Source organism: Aspergillus bombycis, assembly GCF_001792695.1.
Source record: "Aspergillus bombycis strain NRRL26010 chromosome Unknown contig00002, whole genome shotgun sequence".
In the NCBI taxonomy this organism is placed as follows: Eukaryota; Fungi; Ascomycota; class Eurotiomycetes; order Eurotiales; family Aspergillaceae; genus Aspergillus; species Aspergillus bombycis.
Window position 1 is genome coordinate 278,514 of NW_019170004.1, and position 26,749 is coordinate 305,262.

Genomic DNA, 26,749 nt, shown 5'->3' on the forward strand with positions numbered 1-26,749 from the left:
CAAGCCTGGTAGTTGTTTGGTGTTATCTAGTTTTGCCTCTCCATAGGCAGGTAACATGCTTGTCTAAATGATCGACCTATGAACTTCCATTTTGGATCCATTAAGTCTCTCCGTATCTTGAACGCTCACCGGATCCTCCAAGGCCGACCGGTAATGCAACAAGGAATGTAGAATGCATGATCCCTAGAGATACTCCGTAAAAGTCACACTACAAAGAAGAGAAAAATCTACAAACACAACACCCAATGAAATAAAATATGTACTTTTCCATAAATGATGACTATTATTATACAATCATAATCATATCCAATGATGTATCTACAAAGACACCAACATATCTACATTAATCATCCACAACTGAACTCCCCCTCACGAGCGAGCACAGATCATCTAAAACCCGGTATTGGTCGAAGCCAACTTCGACCTCTTCCTGAGGGCAGGACCCCACCAGAACAAGACATACGGAATGAACGTCAAAAACGTCGCCACCAAAGCAAGAATCAGCCCCGCATACTGGCTGCCGACGTTATGGAAAAACTGGGACGCGAAAAGCGGTGACACGGCGCCGAGGGTATTGCGCATGAAGCCCTGGCCGGCGATGGCGGACGAGGACGACTCGCCATAGCAGTCGGAGGTGAACGAGTAACAGGACTCGAAGATGAAGAAGATGCCGATGGTGATGAGGACGAGGGCGATGAAGGGCCCGATCCAGTGCAGGAAGGCGTACTGCGTGAAGCTGTAGATGAAGAGGCCGACGGGGAGCCAGACGGCGCCGAAGAGGGCTCCGTACAGGCGGGCCTCGGGCGGCGCGACCCCGTTCTGCGCGACGATCGAGTTGTATTTGCGGATCTGGAGGAAGTTCAGAGCGAACCCGATCGTGGTGCCCAGACACAGCGAGATGTAGGGCAGCCCCGACACGCCCTCGCCCCAGCCCTTCTTCTCTTGGAAGGTGATCGGGATCACGGAGAGGAAGAGGAAGGCCAGGAACCAGGCGAATGCGATCCAGAGACCGAAGGCGAACACGACGGGCTCGGTGATCAGCATCTTGCCGGCCTTGACGGAGGAGTTGTACAGCATGGTTTTGATGTCCGGGGCTTCGAGATCGGAGGCGGCCACGTAGCGCTCGTCGCCGGTTTGGCGTCGGATGATGTCGGCGCGTTTGCCGAGGGCGACGCTGCCGCGGGTCTCGCGGAGGCAGAAGAAGCAGACGATGCCGAGTGGGATGTTGGCCAGGCCCTGGATGCCTTCGACCCAGCGCCAGCCGAGGGCTTGGTCGATGAAGCCGGCGTAGATGGGGGCGCCCACGGTGCCCAGGATGGCGATGTAGGAGAAGCTGGCCATGGGGATGGCGCGCTCTTCGGGGCGGTACATGTCGCCGAAGGTGCCGCCGACGAGGATGGTGCCGACGCAGCCGAAGAGGCCGAGGAGGGCGCGGCAGACGAGGATGGTGGCGATGTTCTTGCCCAGGGCGAGGCCGATGAACATCAGGCCGAAGCAGATGTAGGCGCCGACGTAGATGATGCGGCGGCCGGCGAGCTCACAGAAGGGGGCCAGGAAGAGGGGAGCGAGTGCACAGGTAAAGTTGAAGGTGAAGAGACCCAGTTGGCCTAGGATGGTGGATACCCCCAGGTCCTTTGTCATGCGGTCGATACCGGAACTGTAGGCGGTGGTTGCGAGACCGATGAAGAGCGTCATGAGACAGAGCAGCAGCGAGATGAAGGCCTTGTATCGGGGGTCCCAGTTGAAGGGATTCTCCTTGTCGCCCTCGACGAAGTCGAGGAGGATACGCTCCTTTCCATCGTGGACGGTGGCTTGTGTGGCGGTCAGGGGGAGGTCGAAGTCAAAGGTGGTGATGTTTTGTTCACTTGATGATAGGGAGGAGCTGTCGGACAATGATTGAGCGTGTTTGCCGCCGACCACAAAGCCTGTCTTGCTTGTGGCCGGGATGTGTTGTGAACTGGAGGCGGCATCCTCTGTGTGAGACGAGAGGCCCGGTTGGGGCTTCTCGGTGTAGGCCTTCTCGTTGTCCATATTAGTGGTGATTAAAGATGGAAAGAGATGGACTGGAGTAGTGAGAATGGGGGGAGGAGAAGAGAACCGGGGTGAGAGGAACAGGCACTATTATAGTACATTGACCATGGATGGATTCAACTTACGACCCTGCTGCACCCTGCGTCATCACACTACGAGAAGGGCAGAAAATCACGCGGTCGCCAGCTAAGCAGTCCACAAACCACATCACTTGAGCAGTCAAAGTTTGTCGTTTTCCGTTCTCCACGGGGGCCGCTGTCCCCGTTCAGTGTTGGGGGAAGACGCAGTTAGGGACTTCTCGCAGTGGGTCGAAGAGGCTTCCATTTTGGGAAAGTCTATAAAACTTCGGGGAAAACCCTCATTACTCATCCACGATATCAGTGGCCCTATCCAAGAGTCAGGCACTACAATAACCAGAGATCTACCTGGATCCCGCAAACTCTTCCACGGCTCGAGGCGAATCTTTCCTTCACAAATCATGACATTGTCCCCTGTGATGGTCAGGAACAAGGGGAGAGGCAAAATGCCAGATCCAGTTTCAACGATCGGAATCCGGCCGAGATCAACGGAGAAGAATGAGGTCAACCCCCACGCCGTCTCCAGTTCGGCATCCCGAGGCAGGGCAAAACGCCGCCCTAACTCCATACTACGCTGCAACTTCCCCCGGCCCGACTCGGTCAGTTGCCACCCCATGGGCCTCAGGATCCCACGCTATTCGATCGGGGGTCGATATGGATCTTCGGGTCATCTTCGGGGAAACAAACCGTAAATTCTCACCGCTGCTGACGCTCTATCGGCGCCCCCGACCACTCCATACCGCAGTGACGCTGCAGTATGATATATCTTCTAAACCTTCATCCGCATTTGTGCAGCACGAGCAACACGGTGCTTTAAAGGTTTTTCTCAAAGTTGTCTCTCTAGAGGGATGCCCACGGGCAGTCTACAGGAATCTCCGGTTGAGTGTTACCCACATTTTTAAAATCCTCCCAATGCTTGGTACGGTTCCACATCTCAAACTTACCAAGCTCGCACTTTCCTATGCGATTTAGGTAAGAGCCTCGGCATTGCCTATACCGACCGAACACCTCTTTTTCCGGTCCCGAAAAAAATCCAGAAGCCCTATACATCCCGTGTAGCTCATTGGCTGGCAAAGGCTTCTCAGATCTCCTTTTCTGGACTTTTACTGGCACCGAGCCATCTGCTCATGAGATCTGGAAAACCTGCCGGGACTACTTGATACTACTCGTCACACAACGCGGTGCGACGTCATCCCAAAAGAAATTTTCGAAGGCTCTCTCCTGACGCCTTTGTGCGTTGAAAATTTGTTTCATTCTACTGTGGATCGTTGGAGAGGTCGATCATAACGTTTAGAATCGGGATGTTTCGGGTGTTAGGATGCTTCTGGAACTCTGTGACTAAACATTTTCTTACTCTAGGGAGCGTAGGAGGAGAGTACTCCGTAGATTTATGCCTCGTATAAAATCTTTTATTCTACTCCAAATCTCGTATCAAGAGCATGGGGGTCAATATAGTGCCCCAACGATCGGCTCAGTTGCCGTCCCGTCGAAACTTCCATGAAGAATCACTTGCCGAGACGGTTGTGATGGACTTCTCTCCCGTGTTTCACGTCAAAGCGACCTGCCATGATCTCTTCTAGCAAACCACTAGGCCGTATCAATCGGGCTTCCACGGAGATCACCAATCTCTCATAGCCCTGTAAGAAGCAATCCCTCCGTGGCTGCATCAAGCCAGTTACGTACAAAGCTTTTCAGTGTCCTAGATCAGGCACTGAAGCATAGCAATGCATAGACTAAGTCCAGCTATGCATCAATAAACAAACGCCACCGGCTTCCATCTCACCTAACATCATCGCCGGCCCGGTCCAGGAGACCCTCGTGTTAGGACTCGACCATGGTTTCCACCTGTTGTATATGTCATATGACCCTGATGGATTTTGCTCTTGGACCTATTCGCTTAGTCTACTTAGCCTCACCTCTCAGTCAAGTCAGTACATTCTAGACTTTGCTGTTTATCAGCGTGCATCCGGCCTTTCCCACCATTATACGAGTGGTGGATCATATCAATAGATTGCTTCCGGGACTAGTCCGGCTAAGTTGCCTCGCGGGGGGGAATGTGTGATGTAGCTCAAGTTTTCAGGACATGGGGTCTGTCATCGTGGGGATGTGATATTGCGACAGTAGGGTTTTCGACACGGTTGAGTGGCTGTTGATTGATGGAGGACGGCAGACGTAGTGTCCGAGTTCCGGTGGTTTATCATTTCCAAGAAGACCTAAGACTGATGGGTAGATAGATGAATGGGACTTTCGCTTTCTCGGTTGTTTACTTGGCCTTATTGTTTGTGCCATGATGAACAACTCAAAATATATATCGATTACCACTGACGTATAATGTACCAATCCTGCGATGTAATGCCCTCACGTAAACTTGAAATCTTGGATTATGTATAAACGATCCATAGAAGCTAGTGAATCTACTCCAGATAGCCCAAGCCATGGCCCATTACCTCCAATACAACCAAGATTGCCGAAATAACCACAACCCTAGAACAGCGTGCCATCCCCCAAAATCAAGATTGGACTAGACTTTGTCTCCGGTCGATTCTCCGCCGCCAGCTCCCTCCCAGCCTTCCACGACCCCGACTCTAACACTTGAGCAAGGTTCAGCTTCTCCTTCCCCAACTCGGTGCCGCTCAGTGCAGCATGCAACTTATCCAGCAGCGCCACGGTAAGAGCGCGCCATTCGACAATCTCGTCGCTTGTCGCCTCGAAGGCAGGCAAAGCGCTACCCGAGTTCGCCAACCCGTGCTGCAGACTCTCGCTCTTCAGAGTCAGAACTCCTAAATCAACGAACAGCCCTCCGTTTCGGTACTCGGGAAGTCCTGTGGCGATCTCGGCGTTTTTCCACTCCACCCCGAGCAGCCGTTCAAACGGTACCATTAGGGAATATGCAAGCCATTGCGTCAGCTTGTGGAAAGGCTGGATGTGTGAACATTTGGACTGGCGACCGGCTTTCTGGGCGTCGTCTGCCAAGGCTTTTAGAGGCCAGGCGTCCCCGACAGGATGGCCGTCTATCTGCGTTCGAGAGGATGGCCAGATGGGCAGGAGCACGCTCTGCAGGGTTTCCCATAATACTTCGAAATCGAGACGGTTGGACTCGTCGGCGCGGGATTTGAGATAATCTTTCGGTCTGTGTCAGCGGCTCATCATGAGATGGATGGGGATGGATGACTTACCGACAATGTTCCCAGGTCGACCCGTGTCACCGAAGATATTGGGGAGACTGAGCAAGGAGCGACCGAGAGATTTGATCAGTTCGACTCTTGCAGGGACCCCGACGAACGGGTTAGCGTCCGTGATTTGGAAGCCGCGTGATAGGGTGGTGGCAGAGAAGTCCTTGAGAGAGGCGCCTGTTTTTCTTAGCAGGAATCCAAGCGAGGCGGTTTAACAATGGTAGGGTGACAGACCTAGAACAATATCCTTTCGATCACTGGCTGGAAGAGCAAATTCGCCATCGTTGAACATATGCAACGTCGCAACCGCAATGCCCTCGCTCCGGCCAATGGCAGTCTTACTGCCCGGCTCGGTGAAACGCCATTTATCCCCTGCTCCAGCATCGAGCAGAACCGAAACGAAGAACAAATCGACTAGGCTGCGAGCTTGTTCGTCCTTGTCATATCCCGCCGCTTCCCATCGCGCAAGGAGGTCCTTTACACGGGCTATCCCACCGACGTCGAAGTGCTGCCACCGGCCGTGAGGGGGGATCTGATGGTATTTGCCTGGACCAAAGTCGCGCTGGAGAAGGTCAACTTGTGAATGCCTGGATGGCGGCCGCGGTAGCATACCTTGATGATGTTCGCTACATATTGAACTGCGGTGTCGAAGCGGTCTTCGTGATATTCGAAATGGTTGATTTGGTTGGCCTCAGCGAGCTGGAACACACGGTGAGCGCGTTCACGGACAGCCTGGAGGCTGAGTATGTACTTGATCTCTGTGTCCATGGTCATGATGAGGCAGGTGAGTGAGCTGAGTTGTGAAGGTTGTTGAGGTGGGTTATCTGATATCTCCAGACTCCAGACTGAGGGGAAGAGATAAGATAGGGCATTATTTATCTCTCTGGCCAAATGCGGGGTTGATGCCTCATTATGTCATCGTGGATCAGTCATGCTGGGTTTCAATGACTAAAAGTTACCCTTCAGACAGGTTCATACGTGGCAATCTGCATGATCGCTGAAGTCTTATGATTTGCCTACATAATGTTGTCGGTTGGGCGTTGTTTGGTTTGGATGCCTGAGGCTCGAGGCCAGGAGCCAGGTTAACCCTGACTGGAATAACTGTCTAGGTCACTTTATTCCCTACGAACCAGGTGCGAGACAACGAAGATCTCTGTCGCGATGAAGTTTAGGTCTGACTTTCTTTGTCCACTCGGCTGCTATTATAGGTTGATATATTTAGACTGGTTCAAAGGCCCTGGGCATTCCCGTTCCTCAAGCGATTTTTCAGACTAAGCCCTACGCCCAACTCAAGGCCAAAACAGTTTGAGACACTGAAATCCTCAGTTCGTGGACGTAGAAATCCCCTCAACTTTGGCTCGGCAGGGAGCTGCAGGTCGAGCATAATACTAGTCATCCCGGAAGAATTAACCTGGGTAATTCCTCTCCCAAAACAGGACGGTTGAGCTCGGTTCTCGCCAAGCCTCCTAGACGCAAGGGGCGTTTCCGAAGCCATGGATTGCTCTTACAGGCCAGCTAATGCGCTGAAGTTCTCGATAGGTATGTCCAGTGAGGTTGGTCGAGGATGCCACCAGCAAATTTTATTGAATAGACGACCAGTCCTACACGCGAGCATGCCCACTGGACAGTGAAGCTAGCGCGAGGAATATTCACCAGGCGTGTGTGAACTCTTTTCAATAATGTGGCTTGACTATAGACTGGGATTCTACTCCCATACAAAGGAGGATTTCTTGGACACGGAAGGCATAGGGCTCTGAGTGTTGTTGAATTGAGCTCAATATATGGAGTGCAGGTTTTGTTCAAACTTTGTCTTGCGATCGATTACGAATATATTTCCCGTTGGAAGCACCTCAGCCTGCAGAGTTAGACGTGCATGTTCATTGGCCCTCGGCACTTTTGTTCGTATTAGCTGACTGCAGTTCGTGTGATGTGTATGCACCCTCTGTGATGTGTACAGAGCTAAGCATCTTCTCTCGCTCCGATCGACAGCAGACACTGTGCAAGGGAAGCATTTGCTCACCGCTAGAATATTTGGCTCAGGTCTTATAATTCTTTCAAATTTCGCACGCACGCCGTGCGCACTGCTGAACCTTACAAGAGAATATCCAGTATAATTGTACCATCTTACGAACTGGCGCAAAATGGGAGACCCTTCGGTGCCCATGGTGGAATGTATCTCTCAGCGAAGAAATTCTATTCGCCATGGCAAGAAGCATTCCTATACCGCATCTGTTTTATCCTCCTCTCGTCAGCTACGTGAGCTCGTGGATGGGGGAAAGGGAGTAGTGCTCGATGGACACTCCTTGGACCTAAGCTCTGTCTTCGCCGTTGCTCAGTAAGGCACGTCCGTTTCCCTGGCCTTCCGTTTTGTTAATCACCAATTTATTAGCAATGCACTCCCTGCGTCGATAACGGATGATACAGATGTGTTGGATCGAATGCACCACAGCGTAGATGTACTAGGCCAAAAACTAGCCAATGGCGAAGTCATATATGGTGTGAACACAGGATTCGGAGGAAGCGCAGATACCCGAACCCAGGACTATGGAACACTGCAGAAGGCACTGATTCAGCATCACAATGCTGCGGTTCTACTCCCGAGCGATCGCGGCCTTGCAAGTCCTGTCTCTAGCTTAGAGCACTTGAAGAGCCATTGCATGCCCGTTCCGCTAGTTCGAGCAGCTATGCTCACGCGTTGCAATTCACTCTTACGAGGCCATTCCGCCGTTCGGGTCCAGGTTGTCGAACATATTCTCACTCTACTTGCTCATGGGTTGACCCCAGTGGTACCACTACGCGGCAGCATATCGGCTTCTGGAGACCTGACCCCTCTAGCCTATATCGCGGGCGCATTGGAGGGTAATCCGGATATCTCAATGCATAACGCTGCTGGCGATCAGATCATACCTGCTGATCAAGCACTACAAGAGGCAGGACTCGTACCATTGGACTTCGGTCCCAAGGAGGGCCTGGGCCTCCTAAACGGCACTGCTTTCAGTGGCGGCGCAGCTAGCCTCGTTCTCTTCGAAGCGAATCAGCTTGTTCTACTTTCCCAGGTACTCACAGCCATGGGCACCGAGGCTTTACTTGGCACCAGATACAACTACCATCCATTCATAGCCGATGCCCGGCCCCATGACGGACAACGAGAAGCGGCAGCCAACATCTTCAAGATGTTGACCGACTCTAAGTTGGCAAAGAATCCTACTGAAGGCAGTGAGACCGCCAACCATGGCGGGTTGGCACAGGATCGGTACGCCCTGCGAACATCGACCCAATGGATCGGACCCCAGATAGAGAATATGGCATTGTCCTTGAAACAGGTTGTCACCGAACTCAACTCCACAACGGACAACCCGCTCCTGGATCCAGAGGAGGCCCAGATCCATCATGGAGGCAACTTCCAGGCAGCATCGGTCACGTCTTCGATGGAAAAGACAATGAGTGCGATGCAGATGTTGGGCAAGATGATCTTTTCCCAGTGTTCCGAAATTATCAATCCGACCTTGAGTCGGGGTCTTCCTCCCAATCTCAGTGTCGACGATCCCAGTTTATCCTTTGCGTTCAAGGGGGTGGACATCAATATGGCGTCGTACATGTCTGAGCTAGCCTATCTGAACCATCCTGTCAGCAACCATGTTCAGTCGGCGGAGATGCACAATCAGGGTCTAAATTCGTTGGCCTTCATTGCTTGTCGCTATGCTGCAGATGCCGTGGAAGTTCTGTCGCTGATGACCGCCACATACCTGTACGTACTCTGCCAGGCACTTGATCTGCGGGCACTTCATTTGGAATTCGTGAATGATGCACGGGTCCAGGTCGACGAGATTACAGCTGAGCTTTATTCATCAACGTTTGGTGCTCGTTTACCGGCAGTGAAAGTCCAACTCTGGGAAGAATTGATGAATCACTGGGCACGAACGAGCACTTGTGATCTCACAGAACGATGCCAGCTAACCGCAAGTTGCTCTATTGGAGTTCTCCTAAACTCCTTGGCAGCAGAGAGTAGTCCGGCCAACACTGCGCTGACCGGCTTTCAATCAGCCCAGGATTGGCAAACCCGAGTATGCCATGTCCTAGCACGAAGCTATGTAGCAACGCGAGAGACCTTTCTCAAGAACCAGACGACCAAGTCATATCTCTGCAGTGCGTCACGCAGTTTCTACGTCTTTGTCCGGGAGAAACTTGCCGTGCCAATACACCGAGGTATCGCCGATCACCCGACCTATAATTCGACGGAGCGTCGCAAAAAGGAATGTATTGGAACACAGATTAGCAAGGTGTACACCGCTCTTCGAAAGGGTGAATTCCAAGATGTCCTGCTGAGTTGTTGGCAAGATCGTCGTTGATATCTTCAGGGGCTGTAGGATGGAAATTAGCCAGCAATAAACACAAGGTGAACTAGCAAATCTTGGAATATTCTATCCGACCTAGAACCGCACGATATGGGGAGCCTAGTGTCCATTGCTGCTATTGAATCACTTCAAGTTCCACTAGGCTTGCCTTGATGATTATTAGTCCCGGTTAACCCATATTCCGTTCTCACTAGCCCGGCCCACGTCGGGAATATTCTGTGGCGCTAGATAGATCAATTGTGTCTGGAATGCCTGCATGTGGTCGGCAACTAATGAATTATTGGCTTGTAGCTGCTTTCCCAGCCCTTAGCTAAGATGCTGTGGCATGATTCCTGTCGTAGCCTCCGGGGTACTCGACCTTCACACTAAAAATAACATATATCCACGATGGCTTTCAATAGTCTACGGGGTAGCTGTAGTGCCTCTCGTATCCATTGTGTGTTCTCGATGCTGTCTGGGCCTATGGTAGACTGTAGGTCCCATTTCATGATATACCTCGGTCTAGCAGGATTTATTCTTACTCTAGACTATTGATACTCACATGGAGACGGATAAAGAAACCCATTCCCCTTAATTAAGAAGTGCTTTTCACGACGAATTAGTTGCCCTGTGCTCAGGGATCCAGCTTGAAGTTCTCTCAGCACTGCCTCCTGTGCAAATAATTTCCGGCCTAACCAAGGCGTATATTAACCGCATGAAGAGGAACGTTGCCACACGGTCAAAGACAGGCCTAGATGCTGGTCGAAAGCGTCACAAGCCGAGTAAAAATATTAACCTGACCATGATTTGATTGGATACTGTTTAGTGCCGCTGGACTGTTCATTTCACACGCCCAGGGACCCTGGCAAAGCGATAACTCGCCCCAGGGTTCCGCAACTTCGGTAGAGTATCTAGACGAGAGAAAGGGTGCCTCGTAAACCCTGACGCCATGTGGCATCTGGACCATGACTTGAAACCAGATGGATCACAGATTCATAGTACAGGGTCAAAGAAGGGACTCCCAGACACCTATTTGGCCACGGGGTCGATCAGGGCCGAATGCTCCGTCTCTTCTGTAGCCTATCTACGTGCCGCTGATTGGTGGGGTAAATGCAGCGGGCAATTGCTTGATATTATCCGGCCTTCCGTATGAGACTACGAGTAGTACTTTGAAACGCAAGCTAAGCGTGGCGTCGGAGCACCTCTCTTTTAGGGAATGGCCGATGCGCCGCTGAAGTGGAGAATTAAAATGGACCCTGATATCGGTCGGAACGGATCCGAAGCAGTTGGACCGCCTGCAAATTCCCAGGCTTCCGATGATAATCTATCAAGCCCAGCGCAATCATGGTTCCTGGCGGCTAACGTGCACATCACTCCCCTTCGTGTCCACCCTGTTTTATCATCCCGTCTCTTCGCTTCTGTTCCTGCATTAACCTGTCACAGGCGGCGGATTCGCCAGGTCGATCTTGGGCGCCCGCTATCTTCAGACTATTCCTACCGGTATTTGTGTCGAGCGTCAAATGCCATAGCCTTCTCGCAGACAGTCTTTCGTTTCCATGATTCTCTCGACGCCTTCTTGTGCACTCTACAACAGCGTGTATCGAAGAGCCATGTGGGTTATTCCGAAAGGGGCCATAACCGGTACTCGGGATATTAGTTCATTAAGCTACAAAAGTGAACCATCGGAACCACCAATATCGAGTGAAACAATTCAATATATAAAACCACTGCCAAGCCACCGCTGCAGCACTAGAAGCAAGAAACCCAATCGGACTCCATAGCCGGTGAGGTGGTCGGTGCTTTTCCACTGCCCATGATTCGTGCCGGGCATTTGAATCAGGTTAGGGTATCTCACGGTCCTTAGCGGAGGTGATCCCACCAACTGTAATTCAGGCCAGAGGCCAATCAGCCATGATTGCCAAGTCGGATAAATCAAGTAGAGCCCTAAGCTAGTGAGGATATGAAATTTAACTGAAACGTCTCGTTCTTGGCATCAGCGGTTGACGCTTCTTGGCAGGGCTTCGCTCATCTCACGCTGGCCCCATGCCGAACCGTTTAATCTACGAGAACCATGAGCAGAGCTGGAGGTCGTTGCTGATGTGTATAAAAGGGCCTTCCTCCGGGCCATCAAGAGGTCTCTTTTCATTCCTCAAGCCTGGATAGCTAAACATTCCTTTCTGCTTTTGTTTTCCTACTTACATTCACTCTTTACACTCTTTTTTTTACCGTCCTAGTCGACGCCTTACACTCTTTCCATTCAAAATGAAGTCCTCTACCTATGGTATGCTCGCTCTGGCAGCGGCTGCTAAGCTCGTCAGCGCTCACGCCACCGTCCACGCTGTCTGGATCAACGATGTCGACCAGGGTGAAGGTAACAGCCAGAGCGGCTACATCCGTACTCCCCCCAGCAACAGCCCTATCACCGATGTCACCTCCAAGGACATGACCTGCAATGTTAACAACAAGGCTACCGCCAAGACCCTGGAGGTCAAGGCCGGTGACAAGGTCACCTTCGAGTGGCACCACGACTCCCGTAGCGACTCTGACGACATCATCGCTTCCTCCCACCTTGGCCCCGTCATGACCTACATGGCCCCTACCGAGAAGGGCACTGCTGGCAACGGCTGGGTCAAGATTGCCGAGGATGGCTACACCGATGGCACCTGGGCCGTCGATACCCTGATCAAGAACCGCGGCAAGCACTCCATCACCGTCCCCGACGTTGCGGCCGGCGAGTACCTCTTCCGCCCTGAGATCATCGCTCTCCACGAGGGTAACCGCGAGGGCGGTGCCCAGTTCTACATGGAGTGTGTCCAGGTCAAGGTCACCTCTTCCGGCTCCAAGACCCTCCCCGAGGGTGTCTCCATCCCCGGTGCCTACACTGCCACCGACAAGGGTGTCCTGTTCGACATCTACAGCTCTTTCGACAGCTACCCCATCCCCGGCCCTGCTGTCTGGGATGGCGCTTCTGGTTCGTCTTCTTCTTCATCATCCGAATCCGCCTCTGCATCTGCTCCTGCATCTACCAGCGCTGCTCCTGCTCCCTCTGGATTCACTACCATCGCCAAACAGCCATCCACCACTTCCACCCAGGCCCCTTCCACTGAGAACACTCCCACTGAGACCTCCACCACCTCCGCCATTGTCTCCACCACTGCTGCCGCCTCTTCTACCACTGCTCCCGCTACTCCCTCCACCACCTCCGCCATTCCTTCCTCTGCTGCGCCCACTAACTCTGTTCCCCAGCCTAGTTCCAACGCCGGCGGCCTTGTCAAGGAGTGGTACCAGTGCGGTGGTATGAACTACACCGGTAGCAAGCAGTGTGAGTCTGGTCTCACTTGCAAGGTGTGGAACCCTTACTACAGCCAGTGCCTTTCCCCTGAGCACGCTTAAGTGAGGATTTGAATTTGAGAAGGAGGGGGGTTGTTTTTTTTTTTTTTTTAATCAGAATAGAAAATAGACGGTTGGTGTTCGCGTTGTCTAGAACTTTGATCTTTTGTAAACTGTATAGTAGACAGTGTCCTTCTTTTCGGCGTAAGCTTAGTAGGGTCTTTCGCTCTTTACCATTTTCCCTCTCTGGTCGAGGGCAGTTAGCTCTTGTCCTTGACAAATAGTTTTCATACTCAGCTCAATCTGTCGTTCTTCGTGGTCAGGGGTCTCTGCTTTCGCTCCTCGAAGTACACATCGTTTGCGGCCCAAGAATGAAAATGATCATATATTCTTCCTGCTCCATACTTCTTTCTTTTGACTACCATTTGCCGCCATATGGACGCTTCTTGACAACATGAGTAAATTCCAGCAACCCTAGCTCTATTCTGCATTTTGTTGGAACATTTGCAATATTACAAGCGCATAATGAATACTACCCATGAAAAGATATATATCCAAGTGTGCAACAGGACGGCGCAACACTCCACCATGGAACATATATATTCCCAACACTACTATCACCACAACCACAAGCCGACATCTTGCAGAACACCACACATCCTCATCACTACAGAGAATCACTCCAATATATCTTCAACTACACAATTCCACCAGACCCAACTCCATCGGCAACCAAAAAACACAATCCCCGGCCCAAGCCCACTAATACGTTTAGTTTTCCCCTTGTTATTCCTCTTCTGGAACCCCCCCGCTCGCACTATACCGGAAAAACTGTGGGTCGGGCCCACCACCGTGAAACTGCAGGATTACTGATCATGGGCTTGCGTTTGGGGTGTTTTGTGGGATGAATCTCGGGACATTTGATGTGCTCGTGTTTTAGATGTGAATGGCAATTTTTGGAGGTTTAGGTCGAGGTTGGTTGGCTGGGTGGAAAGGAGGGCTGAGATGTGGCTTTTTTTTGTCGGGCTTATTTAACAAGTCGATATGCAATACAACGAGTTAATGATGTTCTGGATTAGGGATACGATAGATTGCAGTAACTACCGACCTCGCCTTAAGTATCGCGCAATCCGTTTATACCTATTGAATTTTCTACTGATGTGTAGCGCAAGATGTGAACTTCATGGTGAGAACCAGAACCGGAGGGTTGCTGTAGTTGTCATTCTGACTGTGTACCTCGATCAAATCATAAGAGCACAGGATACATGGGATAGGCATCTAGCTTGGCCGCCGCAAGGGTGGCTATATTCCTGACAGCAGATTTTACAATTCATGCAATATACGGAGCTTTTTCTTGGAATGAGTTGGGAAGTTGCGTACACTGAGATGTATTGGTCACTAAAAACGACATCGCAGTGAAGACCAGAGAAACCCGAAAAGCACAGTAGGGAAACACAAAACTGGCTCAGCCACTAGACTCTATTCCTGATGGGCCGCGACCATTAAGCTTGGTCTGTCTAGACCCCACATGGCGATGATCGTCGGTGGCTTGAATGGAGGTGCCAACGTTCGCATGGTACGATCCGCCAGTCGGAAAATATTATGCACGCATCAGGTCGACAGCCCCGCCTGTACGTGTGTCTGACCTGACTTTGACAGCTTCAGATCCCCTGCAAACCGTCGCACCATGGGTCGCGTCGACGAGTTTGCGGCGCATGCATTTGATTACCTGATCGTCGGTGGAGGGACCGCAGGCTTGGTGCTAGCGGCGCGTCTGAGCGAACGCCCTGACATCGTGGTCGGGGTAATCGAAGCCGGCCCTGTGGCCTTGGATGAGAAAGCAATTAACATTCCAGGTCTTTACGGTTCGACGATCGGGTCTCAGTATGACTGGCAATTTGAAACGGTGCCTCAACCAGGACTGTCAGGTCGGAAACTGCCCTGGCCTCGGGGCAAGGTACTTGGCGGCACCAGTGCCCTGAACTTTATGGCATGGAATCGTGGGAACAGAGAGGACTACGATGCTTGGAGGGAGTTGGGTAACCCAGGATGGGGCTGGGATGATCTGTTGTAGGTGTACCAATCGCTGGGGTTTGCTTTATATCGACTAACCATCGAGAAGGCCGTACTTCCAACGTTCTGAGACTTTCCACCCTCCCGACGTTATTCACCAACAGCAGTACCGTTCCTATTACCAGGAGGAAGCACATGGGAGTGCTGGACCCCTTCACACAGCGCATATCCAGAACTATGGCCCAACGCACCGGTTTTGGCACGCGACGCTCAATGCGGTCGGCGTGGATACCAGTCCAGACAGCCTTGCCGGGTCAAATAGAGGAGCGTGGAACATGATTTGTACCATGGATCCCATCAACCAAACCCGGAGTTACTCGGCGAATGCCTACTATCAGCCTATTGCGGCACGACCGAACTTGGTGCTGCTTACAGAAGCCATGGTGACAAAAGTACTAATCGAGAAGGATGATAACACCGACCGGTGGGTCGCGACGGGAGTCAACATCCTCTGCGATGATGAGGAAAGGGAGGTCAACGCAGCAAGAGAGGTTCTCCTCTCGGCGGGAAGTGTTCAGTCTCCACAGCTTCTGGAGCTGTCTGGCGTTGGCCATGCCGACGTCCTGAGGTCTGCTGGAATTCCTGTCAAGATTGAAAATTCGAATGTCGGAGAGAACCTTCAGGAGCATATGAGTATATATGATCCTTCGACACGCAAAGGAAGCGATCACTAACCGGTGATACAGTGACGGCCACGATCTTTGAAATTCCGCCTGAGATGCCCACCCGGGATGAGCTATTGCAGGACTCAGCGCTTCGGGAGGCGGCCAGTCGAGAGTATGAAGGCTCTAAGTCCGGGCCATGGACGATTCTTCCGTGCTCGATCGCATATTGTTCATTGACCCAGATCATCGGTCAAGAGGAACTGGAAGGTCTCCGGTCGAGAGCGGAGTCATTGGCCAAACAGACAGGCAAAAAGCGAGACGAGATCCTAGCCCGCCAATTCCAGGAGGATGCTAACTTGGGTCAGCTCGAGTATCTCTTCGATGTCGGGAACTGGAGTCCATACTGCACATCCGAAGAGGGCAAGAAATACGGTACGATGCTGTTGATGCTGCAGTATCCCTGGTCCCGAGGGTCAATCCACCTGCCACCCAAGGACCCGGGCCTCCGTGCGACTATCCATGACAAGCCAATGATCGACCCACGATACTACCTTGGTCATGGAGCGTTAGACCTCGAGGTTATGAAGATCGGCCAGCGCTTGACGGAGCGAATCTGCGCCACGAAGCCACTCTCGGACATCATTCGCTCCCGGGTATTTCCTCCGATGCCTAATTCCGACGCACCAGTCGGCATGGACGAATATGACGGGTTTGTGCAGAACTATACGATCACTGACTGGCATCGTAAGTTTGCCTTTCATCAGATTGCCACCGCGGTGGACTAACATACGACCAGCGATCGGAACCTGCGCGATGGGAGGCTTGGAAGGGGAGAAGTCCGGCGTGGTCGATGACCGTCTACGGGTGTACGGTATAACCAACCTGCGTGTGGTCGATGCCAGCGTCATGCCTCTCCAAGTCAGCGCACATATTCAGGCGACGGTATATGCCATTGCAGAGAAGGCTGCCGAGATGATCATCGAGGATATGGATGCAAAGTTGGGCCCATAAGTAACTCTGCCTGGATGGTATCGGGTAATATTGAATCAAGAGTATCTAAATCTGTTATACACTCCCTGGTTAGACGGGGATGACTAGTGTTCTATATCAAAGATTGAGAAAGTTGCCTGGAGGTTCAGTTAGGTGCACAAAGTATAGAATCTGTCCCACAATGTTGACCTTCATGGTTCCTCCTGTGACTTGAACATATGAACCTTATTTTCAGCAATTAATCTCAACGTATTCCAGCTACTCTTTGTTCGCGATGTCCTAAGCTCCATCAGAGCTTATAAACATGGCTAAGCTGTATCCACTTGGGATGTAACCTTCCACACTATCAGTGCTTATCTTATAGGCCAATTGTCTCTTCCCAATGCGACTGAATACATTAATATAGGACCCCTGAGGTGATGGTGAGACAGCTTCTGAAGGACTGTCCTTAGGGAAGGCTTCCTTCCGCGTATTATAACAAGAACAATCTACCTGAGCTAGAAAACGTGGTATATGGGAACTTGTGTTTAGCCGGCTAGCGTCTCAGTCCTGAGGACGACGACGGAGGCCGATAGAAAGAGTCAAAGCAAGTATTGGAAACCTGACATGGCTGCGGAAGTTGGAAACTTGGAAGATTCGCGTTGCCGTTGCTCATGGTGTAGTAGAAAATTGGGGTTCATCGGCCCCAGCTCGTGAAAGTGGAACCGTCGTTAGTAAAAAATATCGAGATGTATGCCTAATTAATGACGCACCATGACTCATGCCCTTGGATGTAACATAAATCGATTCCCTAGCCGTTCCCAAGATTCTGGCCATATATAGTGGTCCTCTCTCCGATCCCCGATCCATCTCGAACATGAACATCTCTCAGTGCACATCGCACCTTCCAGACGACAAATACCTCTCGGTCCTCGGAAACAACCCATGAGAATGACGAGCGAAAGTCAAATCCATATCCGACCTGAAACGCAAACCGACGCGTTATCAATCGACGAAATCATTTCAACTGCGTTCCTCAATGCTGAGCATACGGATCACAATGAGCAATTCATCGTCCGCGGTCTCCGCGAAGCGAACCAGCTATCAATCTCTCTAGTCGCAGAAGACGAAGCCACACATACCATTGCGGGCCATGTCGCTGTCTCACCGGTGAAAGTCTCGGATGGCAGCGAGAATTGGTACGGGCTAGGGCCAGTCGCCGTATCACCCGAGTATCAAGGAAAAGGCATAGGATCGATGTTAATAGAACGTGTGATGGAAGGTCTTCAGACGCGCCATGCGGCTGGGTGTGTCGTATTGGGAAACCCCAAATACTATACGCGTTTTGGTTTCAAGGTGGAGCCTTGTCTGCAGCTACCTGGAGTGCCACCGGAGTATTTTATGGCTCTTACTTGGCGTACGCCAACACCTACTGGGACTGTATCATATCATGAAGCTTTTGATGTGTCGGTATAACTGGCATCAGTGCCCTGCTATCTTGACATGAATGTCATAAAGAAACGGGACAAGCACCAGCTACTCGAAAGTTACAGCTTGTCAACTTGCCAATGGGTTGATTAAGATTTTAGGCTTACCACCCGACTTCGATCCCAAACCCGACATAGAAAAGTCAGTGCGTTTGCCCACAGCCTACGCTGAAACCTAGTTTATATTGGAGATGAGGGGGGGGGTCGGGGGTCTTCCTTAATGGTTAACGTGGAAAGTTAGAAGATGCAGGACATTAGGAGACGAAAGGTATGGAGGGTGACAACATGTTAAGCGTACTACCACTTTATGAATTATACGATGAGGTGAGCATAAAGAATTAGAGAAATATCATCAAGTGATATCAATTTCCTACATTCATTTCGTTCCTGACCCTGCGCAATAAATACCTGTAAAACTCTCATAAATCCCTCAGCACATTATGAAGTTATTCCAGTATGGCATCGAAAGTTGTCACTCTGCTCACTCTGATACAAGACTTTGCATCTGGTCAATCCACTGCACGTTCTCAAGTGTCTCGAACTTCCACCTGCTGTTCGATGAAGGGCAACTGCCTGGCGGTTAATGCTGCGAACCTGCTTGATAATTTGCTACTGGTCATACAACCTGTACAATGATAAATAGGAGACCTAGAAACATGAGCGTCAGCCTTATACAAAACATGGGGCTCACTTACCCGGCCCTGTTTGCTGCGGTGTATGAAGTTCCACCGGCAGCTATCGGTACAGATACCGTAGATCTCGGTTTTACGCCCGGCAAGTCTGTGGGCACGGTGAATCATGACTTTTTATTTATAAAACATTCAGTCATTTGTCTTGCCCCGGAAGATATATCTAGAAACGCAGAGACTTACCCATGGGCGCAAGTGGTGAGCGATCTCCAGCATCCAAAGGACACTCCCTGCGAATAACAATTAGGTTGGTATCTAGTTCATCGCGCTCACCATACCATAGGATGTTGTCGGCAATACACTCCAGAGTATATCGGTTTCCCTTGATCGTATGTGGCGTAGAAACCTTCGGCAGAAAAGCGAGGTACAGAGTGTCGTCGACATCGGGTGCAGTGTGTTTGCGAGCGTTGGTTTCTTCCCTTTTTGCAGTGGCGAGAATCGACAGGAGAACAGCTTCAATCCGGCAACGCATAGCAACAGTGTCTGGGGATGAGATATGTAGCGCCAGTGCGTAGTCATCTAGTAGCTGCTCTGGGCAGAGTTAGCATGTCGTCGCCCAGTGTCCGGCACCGATACCGACTTGCGCTATCTAGCATCTCCCCACTCTCATCCAGGACCAAGCTCCATTGTTTCGCAGACTCTCGTCGACTCGCGGAGCGTAGTGCTACATTATTCAAATACTCGCTAATGACTCCGCTCCGGTTAATCTCCCCTTCATTTGTATTGACATTCTGGTCCATGTCAGCATGGAGGAGGCACTTCATCCAGTGCAGCAATTGACGGTAGATCTGTGCCATAGATACGCATAGGTGTCATAAAAGATGAGGGACGACCGTTCACAGCAGAAGAAGGATCCTTGTTGGCATCCAAGGCCGCTTCATGATTAGGTAACCCACCATCTAATCATTAACTATTCAGTTGGACAGCCAGGTTCGTCAGGATCCGATTCACAGTGCAACATATCTGTCAATGTGTCAGTGAACCTTTAAGAGTCTTGATGATACCCGTACAGTCTTATTGTCACACCTCTTACGCCCCCAACACCCTTTACCATCATTCCTCCTCATCACTGCTTTTCATCACTGCTTTCCATCCTTTGTTGCACGATTCCGGTGAGAACGATCCAGCCTCAAAATAACGATGACATATTCAAGCCTAACAGGATCAAAATCAAGGATCTCGATGGCTTCTACAACCCGAGCAGACGCGCTGTTCCACACTGCCTACGTGTGTACGTAACTACGATAGAAGCTCACGAGCTATGAAGAATCCCCCCTAGCGGATTATGATCTAAGGCTTTGGGGGCGATCTACAAAGCTGACCTCAGATTGTGTTTGAGTTCGCTTTGTCTTGAAACTTGCGTTTAGCTTTCGTTGGTCTGTCTTAATGCATCCGAGTGTTCATCAAGGAGGTGGGAGGCAGCTGGGCGATGACATCTTTGTCGAAGTCTCTATAGCAAGTGCGGTTGAGATTCTTGTCTTTCACTTTTCCATTCATTTTCAGTGGCGCATTGAAGACAACACATGTCTTCAGTAAAACATTGACGTGTAGAGGGTTCGCATCATGAGGTATTCCACTGGATACTCATCAAAGATATCTGGGACTAGTTCAAGCCACTCGGGTTTTCCCTGGCAGTAGACCGTCGAATTGCAATAATCCCAGTATTCGGGATACCAGCCAGCCAGATTCCAGTCAATTAGTGTTATCTGATAATCCGGACTTCCATCTTCACACACTCCTTTCTGTTCAACCATCACGTTCTTCGGCTGGAGATCCGCATGGGTAAAGACAGTTTTATGTCCCCTGAGCGTACGTTGGATTGCTTCACGAAGCAGGCGGACGTAATACGGCGACTCTCTTTGCCCTAGGCATTTTAAAAGGCCATGATTCAATTGCTCCTCATTGTCAAAGGGACCAGATATGCTCGGGTCATGATCAAGAGTAGAGAGAATACCCTCGTAGTAAGGTGTGCGATTCAAGTTCCCCAAATACCCCTGGGAAGGGATATGCCGCAGTTCATCAAGCGCCTCTTTGATGCGTTTGCTGACCGTCTTCTTCTGGTCTTCCGGAAGAGACGGCGCTAACTTCTGCAAATCGGTGCCGGGGACATGATCCATGATAATATATCGCTTCTGGGTCTCCGGATCGACAAAATGATCGTGGACTTTGGGGACACGGACCTTGCTGTTAGCAGCCACAAACTTCATGTTCTCTCCTTCTAACGGCGGGATGGAGGTGCCCACTTTGACCGCGAAGCGCTCTCTTACTCGGACGACCTTGACGGATCTGCTCGGGTCGCTGAGGATATCAGTTGATGCTTCGATTTCGGCGACACTCGGGAGCACAATTCTCTCGTCGGCCATTGTATCAGTGGATGCAGATATTATCAACTGAGTGTTGAAGATAAGAAGACTGACAAGGGAAGAGTGAAATGGTCGAGGGCGCTTCTTTGTTGTGGTGACAACACAGGGCGCAAACTGTACAAACAACAGACAGACTAACCGGACTGGGAATATGAGTAGGGCTATCAGGTGCAGGACATATTCCGTAGAATATTGAGATAAGCTCCGCTGTAGATATAATATACCGACCAATACTCCATTGAACCAATTCTTACCTGCCGTGATGTCATAATATCTGGTGTTGGTCTAAAACGACTGCGGCTGCTCCCAGGTAATTGTGCTGTCCTGATGTATCCGACAGAACAGCGATGTCTTCTGATACCTGCCTACTAGTTAAGGCTTGATATAAGGCCGATCTAATTATCAAGATGTCCGATCGACAAGATTCTGGTTCGGATTCTGAGAAAGCCACTATCGCAGACGCTACTGTAGGAGTCTAGGCAGATGTTAAGACTCTCCAGCAGCTAAGCTCTTCCGGTAGAGTCGTGCAGTGGAAGAGGGGCGAGAATCAAGCCCAGAAAGGCTTCAAGGCTTTTAGTTAAGGTTTTGAAAGATGTCTAAAGGAAGGAAATGAAGACACAGGACAACACAATACTGGCCAGTAAAAGCTGGAAAATAAGCAGCAACGAAGTGATGGGACCGTTACAGCTTGATATAAGCACTGCTGTCCGGAGTAGGTCGTACTCTGTATTAGGGTGGGCATCTAGCTCAATCTGTTGTGGATCCCACAACTTTCCCGGTTCATTCCGTTACGACTTACCAGAATATTTCATATGTATGAGACAGTAGCTGTTTCATTCTCAAGAAGTGGAACTTCGTGCGTATGGAGCCATGTATATCTCCGGTGCTAAATGACTCTCGGCCCATTAACAAGTTCATACTCAAATGAACGGTTAGCTCGTCATGGGGAAACAGCAATTCTTCTCCCCAGTCCTCCTTTGGCAAGACTGAAGTTGCCTAACAGCTCCTTCTGGGGGGATCATCAACCCTTCGGAGGTCACTGGGCCATGCCAGCTTTCCTGTGTACATCGGAAAGGGCGCCATCCCCGCCCAAAATACGAGTCTTATAATGCTTTGACGCCAGCTTAATAGCATCGACATCGTTCCAAGTCAATGTATTCATCGCATCGAAACGCCAAGACAGCGATACAGATGGAGACGTAGGCCACCCCACATGCAGCATACGAATGGGTGCACGATGGCCATGATACAAATCAACATTTACTCATTGGCTGGGCTTGCTGAGGACTACTGACCTTGATAAGAAGGGGCTTCTATAGGCGAACTATAAATATACTTCTTCAAGTTGGACTGGTCACCGGTATAGTGTAAAAATCAGGTTATGGACCTCCGACACTGCCACATCAGGGCTGAGCGGGCGATGATCAACACAACTTTGTCGGCACTTAGCATAAGGCGACGTGGGCCGCTAAGCTTCAAAGAGATGCAGGAACCCCAGACCAACGTAATTCCTCCGCTGAGTGGTCCCCAATGAGAGAGACGGAGACCATAATAATATGGTTATCATTCGTTTGCCGGAGCCCTAATGCGGGTCCAACATACGCGGCGCCAAGACGACCATATCTTTTCAGGCTCAACAAGAACCCCTGCGGAAAAGCCGAAGAAACCATCGTATTGCATCTACTCCGTATTACGCATCTCCTGACGGGATGACAGGCACTAGAACACCATCTCCTGTATGAATGGTCCATACAGGAGCCGGCAGGGTCATTGCCGTCTTGCTCCGATGACGTGGATTTCCCGAAGCCGTTGACATGCCTGGGTTATAAATATATGACTTTCAGACATCCATCAGCTGCCAACCTAACAGAACCAAGATCGCTCAGAATTCTTCAGATATACTCTTCGAGTGGTAAAAGGCTTCTAGCGATATGCACTTCTCAAAGCTCCTCCTTCTCTCCGCTGCGACGCTCGCAGTTGCGCATCCCGGTGAGAAACATGATCCGCATGTGCTGAAGCGCGAGATTCACGCTCGTGATGCTCTTGCTGCCCGGTCAAAGCGTGGCCTCGATGCATGCGCCACTAGTGAGCATGCCAAGCGACTGCAGCAACGTAACGTCGCCCGTCGCGCCCGCACCGTCCGTGAGCTGCGCAACGCCCGTGGCGTGACTACCAGTAGGTCTCCCAGAACAGCAAAGTAAACATATGCTACTCATATACTCACAGTTCCATTAGGTCCCAAGAAGTGGCGCCGTTCCTCCGATGATCTGGAGAAGTGGGAGGCTGTCAACCACAACATGACCGGCTTGGTCGACTTCACTTCCGAGACCCCCGAAAGCTCGGTCTTCGGCGGTAACACCAGTGCCATCTTATCCCCCACGATCACCGACGGACCATACTATGTATGGGGCGAAGTGCAGAGGAGCAATGTCAAGGAGGACGAGTACTGTGACGGCGTTGATGTGTACTTGGAGGTCCAATACATCGACGTCAACACTTGCAAGCCAATTCCAGGTGCCTTCGTCGATATCTGGAATGCCAACGCCACTGGTGTGTACAGGTAAGTGCTCACAAGTCACCTTCCTTGAACACACATTGCTAACATCAGACAGTGGCATCTCCACTTCCGGCAACTACGCCGCTGACGGCTGGGATAGCACTTACTTGCGTGGCATTCAGGAATCTGATCAAGACGGTGTTGTGGCCTTCCAGACCATTTTCCCGGGTCACTATGATGGCCGTGCCACTCACACTCACCTTTTGACTCATCTTAATGCCTCTGTCCATGATAACAATGGCACACTCGTTGTGGGAACCGGCAGCGTTGCACACATCGGTCAGCTGTTCTGGAACGAGGTCTTGCGCTCCGCCGTCGAGGACACCTATCCCTACACCACCAACACCCAAGACATCACTAGCAATGCTGATGACATGTGGTCCATCGAACAAGCCTCCAGCTCTTATGACCCATTCCCCGACTATGTGTACCTCGGAAACGATCTGAAGGATGGCCTCTTTGCCTGGAAGCAGATTGGCATCAACGCCAGTGCCGATTACACCGATAACTCCTACTACAGCATTGCTGCTTACTATGACGAGAACGGTGGCCACCAAAACACCGACAGTGCTGCATTCGGAGGCGGTTCTGGTAGCGAGGGTGGTATGCCCTCGGGCTCTCCCTCCGGTGCCATGCCTTCCGGCACTCCAATGTAGAAAATCCATGCCTAGACACGGCCTGGTCTCTTTTTCCGGCTAGGTGAAGGTCTACTCCACTATGGATCGAGTGTGTCTCAGCCTGAGTGCCATAATTCACATCACCGGTCAAGTATGATTTTGAGCCCAGCAGGTCAATTCTCACTATTCGCATACAGTGTACATATCGATATCTCTCCTTCTAATATGTATCTTCACCTACCTAGTATATTATATCAGCTTTTTTCTAATGAAGAAATTGGGCTATACCTTAGCAATGCCTCCAGCTTTTCTTTTCTTTTCTGTTTTCTTCCTTGTGTCTGTGTCTTATGGCAAATTCGCCTTAATTAACCATCACACCGGTGTCTCCCCACGTAACAAATCAGCCATACATGACCGGTGTTCTGCAATTCCGCTAGTTGTAGCTCATTTGATCGGATCTTCTAAGACATGAGCAGATTGTTGTTCGTTTTACCAGCTTCGTGCCAAACCTCGTATTGGTTAACACGTGATGCGCCCGTTGTGGCGATGCTCGCATCCGACAGATCAACATCCCAACATCGAACTGTTTGCCAGGCAGCAGGCCAGTTACTCTTCTCTCAAATTCAGAGCAATAAGGCGCATACATTAGGTCGTTTATTTCCAGGAGATTCTTTAACGGGCAGCAGATCATGTCTGTCGAACAACGTCTCATAACGCGGGGCGCACAGGATGACATTCGCGCCCGAACAAGCAACCTTGGGCAGGCTGTATTCCAGGTGCCACTTTATCTAAATCAGGAAAAGTTATATCATGCGCGGCGTCCGCATAAAAAGTCGCGAGCGGGCTGCATAACCTGTAAGAAACGGAGAGTCAAAGTGCGGATGTCGTTTCCGGCGGCGGTTCTGGAACTAATATTGAGCATGAGTGCAGTGCGACGAGGGTAAACCAGCTTGCGTCAAATGCCAGAAATATGGCGCATCGTGCAGCTATCCTACTACGTCGTCTAGAAAGGGCTCTAGCACCGATGTAGCATCAAGCGCGCAAAAGCCAGACAACACTACATTTTCGTTTGCTCTCAGCGATCTAGCGACTCGGATTGAGGCGGTGTTAAATCTAGATACAGGCACCAATGCTTCTCTGGTAGAGCGCAATGCTGTCCATCCAGTCAGCATGGTTGCCTTCCAACATTTCATTAAGTGCTCTACCGAAACCGTTGCGAACCCTTCTCTCAGAGCCGTCATGAGGAGCGACATGATCCGGGTTTCGCTTACGGTAAGCTCCAGTCCCGTTGAGGACTTGATCGGTGTAGCTCCTAATAGCTGAACATCCCCACAGAGTCCATATTTGATGTATACAATACTTGCAGTTGGCGTCCTTCACCTCAATCGCATATCCCCCGGAAATAAAACGCGGCGGCTTGCGGAGACATATTTCTGGCAGCGCGCAATTAAGCTATACCAAGCGGCGCTTACCTCCAACGTTACTCTACAGAATGTTGATTCCCTCCTCTCAACGTGCATGTTTATGGGGCTCACCAGTCTTTGCCCTGAAAATATCAAGCCAACGGACTCCTGGGTATTATCCGATAAGTCCGATGCAATGAACTGGCTTTGTTTACAGAGTGGCCTCCGATGTATAATAACCCTCGCCCAGCCGTACCTTGATTCCAGCATCTGGGCCTCGACATTCCAGCGTGCCCACGAAGATGAACTGCAATTCTTGGAGAACGTAGTTAAACAGGGACGGGAGGGTCTCAATCCCGATCTGGCTGACCTCTGTGGGATTGACGAATCTACCACGGCCGAGACAAATCCATACTGCGAGCCTCTCGGATTGTTGACAGCCTTGTTCCAATTAGAAAAGAATTTCAAAAATTCGGCGAAATGCGCAGAATTCATGGGGAAGCTGTCCAACGATTTTCTTGCGCTTTTGAGACAGAGAGATCCGCCAGCCCTTTTGATCCTGGCGCAGTGGATGGGTCTTATGTGTACCATGTCCGAATGGCAGCCGTGGGTTTTTGGTCGACTTGTCAGTGAATGCATCGCTATTTGTATGTATCTAGAGCATGACCCGGATCCCCGGATATCGCGTCTATTAGAGTTTCCGGCTGGCGCGTGCGGATATTCCTCTCGAGATGTTTCACCCAGCATTTGAGGGCAATAAACTGAATAGACCTTATGATCAATGGAGCATGTTACTATCTTTGGCTGAATGATCGTTCTAAGGTAAACGATATCCTCATCAAAGGTGCCTGATAGTATATATCACTATGATGCATGAGTCAAATCTTGTTCGTTGGCAAATAAATTCCCGTTGTACAAAGCAAGGTACCGTGGGCAACAGAAGATATATATAGTTTAGGGTTGAAGATAGTAGTTGCTAAACCTGAAGAATATTCACTATTGAAAAGTTCATGACCAAAAGGCTTCCTGTAACACAGAGTC

General features: G+C 50.6%; 10 protein-coding genes across 10 annotated transcripts; 6 read left to right on the plus strand and 4 right to left on the minus strand.

The window, feature by feature from the left end:
- Window positions 1-390: 390 nt before the first annotated feature.
- On the minus strand, window positions 391-2,031 carry ABOM_000512 (MFS transporter; the record flags this gene model as incomplete). The annotated part of the gene is made up of 1 exon (XM_022527642.1): window positions 391-2,031. The coding sequence occupies one exon, from the start codon at window positions 2,029-2,031 to the stop codon at window positions 391-393; it is 1,641 nt and encodes a 546-aa protein (XP_022394473.1).
- A 2,561-nt stretch (window positions 2,032-4,592) lies between these two features.
- Window positions 4,593-6,055, minus strand: ABOM_000513 (URC4/urg3 family protein; the record flags this gene model as incomplete). Its single annotated transcript, XM_022527643.1, has 4 exons — window positions 4,593-5,230; window positions 5,285-5,458; window positions 5,516-5,843; window positions 5,894-6,055. 4 exons carry the CDS (start codon window positions 6,053-6,055, stop codon window positions 4,593-4,595), a joined length of 1,302 nt encoding a protein of 433 aa, XP_022394472.1.
- Window positions 6,056-7,422: 1,367 nt separating this feature from the next.
- Window positions 7,423-9,630, plus strand: ABOM_000514 (phenylalanine ammonia-lyase; the record flags this gene model as incomplete). The annotated part of the gene is made up of 2 exons (XM_022527644.1): window positions 7,423-7,616; window positions 7,671-9,630. The coding sequence occupies 2 exons, from the start codon at window positions 7,423-7,425 to the stop codon at window positions 9,628-9,630; spliced, it is 2,154 nt and encodes a 717-aa protein (XP_022394467.1).
- A 2,247-nt stretch (window positions 9,631-11,877) lies between these two features.
- Window positions 11,878-13,008, plus strand: eglD (putative endoglucanase; the record flags this gene model as incomplete). The annotated part of the gene is made up of 1 exon (XM_022527645.1): window positions 11,878-13,008. The coding sequence occupies one exon, from the start codon at window positions 11,878-11,880 to the stop codon at window positions 13,006-13,008; it is 1,131 nt and encodes a 376-aa protein (XP_022394466.1).
- Window positions 13,009-14,632: 1,624 nt separating this feature from the next.
- ABOM_000516 (GMC family oxidoreductase) lies at window positions 14,633-16,634 on the plus strand (the record flags this gene model as incomplete). Its single annotated transcript, XM_022527646.1, has 4 exons — window positions 14,633-15,015; window positions 15,068-15,651; window positions 15,705-16,367; window positions 16,420-16,634. 4 exons carry the CDS (start codon window positions 14,633-14,635, stop codon window positions 16,632-16,634), a joined length of 1,845 nt encoding a protein of 614 aa, XP_022394469.1.
- A 909-nt stretch (window positions 16,635-17,543) lies between these two features.
- Window positions 17,544-18,068, plus strand: ABOM_000517 (GNAT family N-acetyltransferase; the record flags this gene model as incomplete). The annotated part of the gene is made up of 1 exon (XM_022527647.1): window positions 17,544-18,068. One exon carries the CDS (start codon window positions 17,544-17,546, stop codon window positions 18,066-18,068), a length of 525 nt encoding a protein of 174 aa, XP_022394468.1.
- Window positions 18,069-18,606: 538 nt separating this feature from the next.
- Window positions 18,607-19,565, minus strand: ABOM_000518 (uncharacterized protein; the record flags this gene model as incomplete). The annotated part of the gene is made up of 3 exons (XM_022527648.1): window positions 18,607-18,881; window positions 18,952-19,299; window positions 19,349-19,565. The coding sequence occupies 3 exons, from the start codon at window positions 19,563-19,565 to the stop codon at window positions 18,607-18,609; spliced, it is 840 nt and encodes a 279-aa protein (XP_022394465.1).
- Window positions 19,566-20,297: 732 nt separating this feature from the next.
- Window positions 20,298-21,131, minus strand: ABOM_000519 (uncharacterized protein; the record flags this gene model as incomplete). Its single annotated transcript, XM_022527649.1, has 1 exon — window positions 20,298-21,131. The coding sequence occupies one exon, from the start codon at window positions 21,129-21,131 to the stop codon at window positions 20,298-20,300; it is 834 nt and encodes a 277-aa protein (XP_022394464.1).
- A 1,931-nt stretch (window positions 21,132-23,062) lies between these two features.
- ABOM_000520 (intradiol ring-cleavage dioxygenase) lies at window positions 23,063-24,344 on the plus strand (the record flags this gene model as incomplete). The annotated part of the gene is made up of 3 exons (XM_022527650.1): window positions 23,063-23,306; window positions 23,367-23,691; window positions 23,744-24,344. The coding sequence occupies 3 exons, from the start codon at window positions 23,063-23,065 to the stop codon at window positions 24,342-24,344; spliced, it is 1,170 nt and encodes a 389-aa protein (XP_022394653.1).
- Window positions 24,345-24,994: 650 nt separating this feature from the next.
- Window positions 24,995-26,459, plus strand: ABOM_000521 (C6 transcription factor; the record flags this gene model as incomplete). The annotated part of the gene is made up of 3 exons (XM_022527651.1): window positions 24,995-25,180; window positions 25,236-25,577; window positions 25,641-26,459. 3 exons carry the CDS (start codon window positions 24,995-24,997, stop codon window positions 26,457-26,459), a joined length of 1,347 nt encoding a protein of 448 aa, XP_022394654.1.
- Window positions 26,460-26,749: the final 290 nt, after the last annotated feature.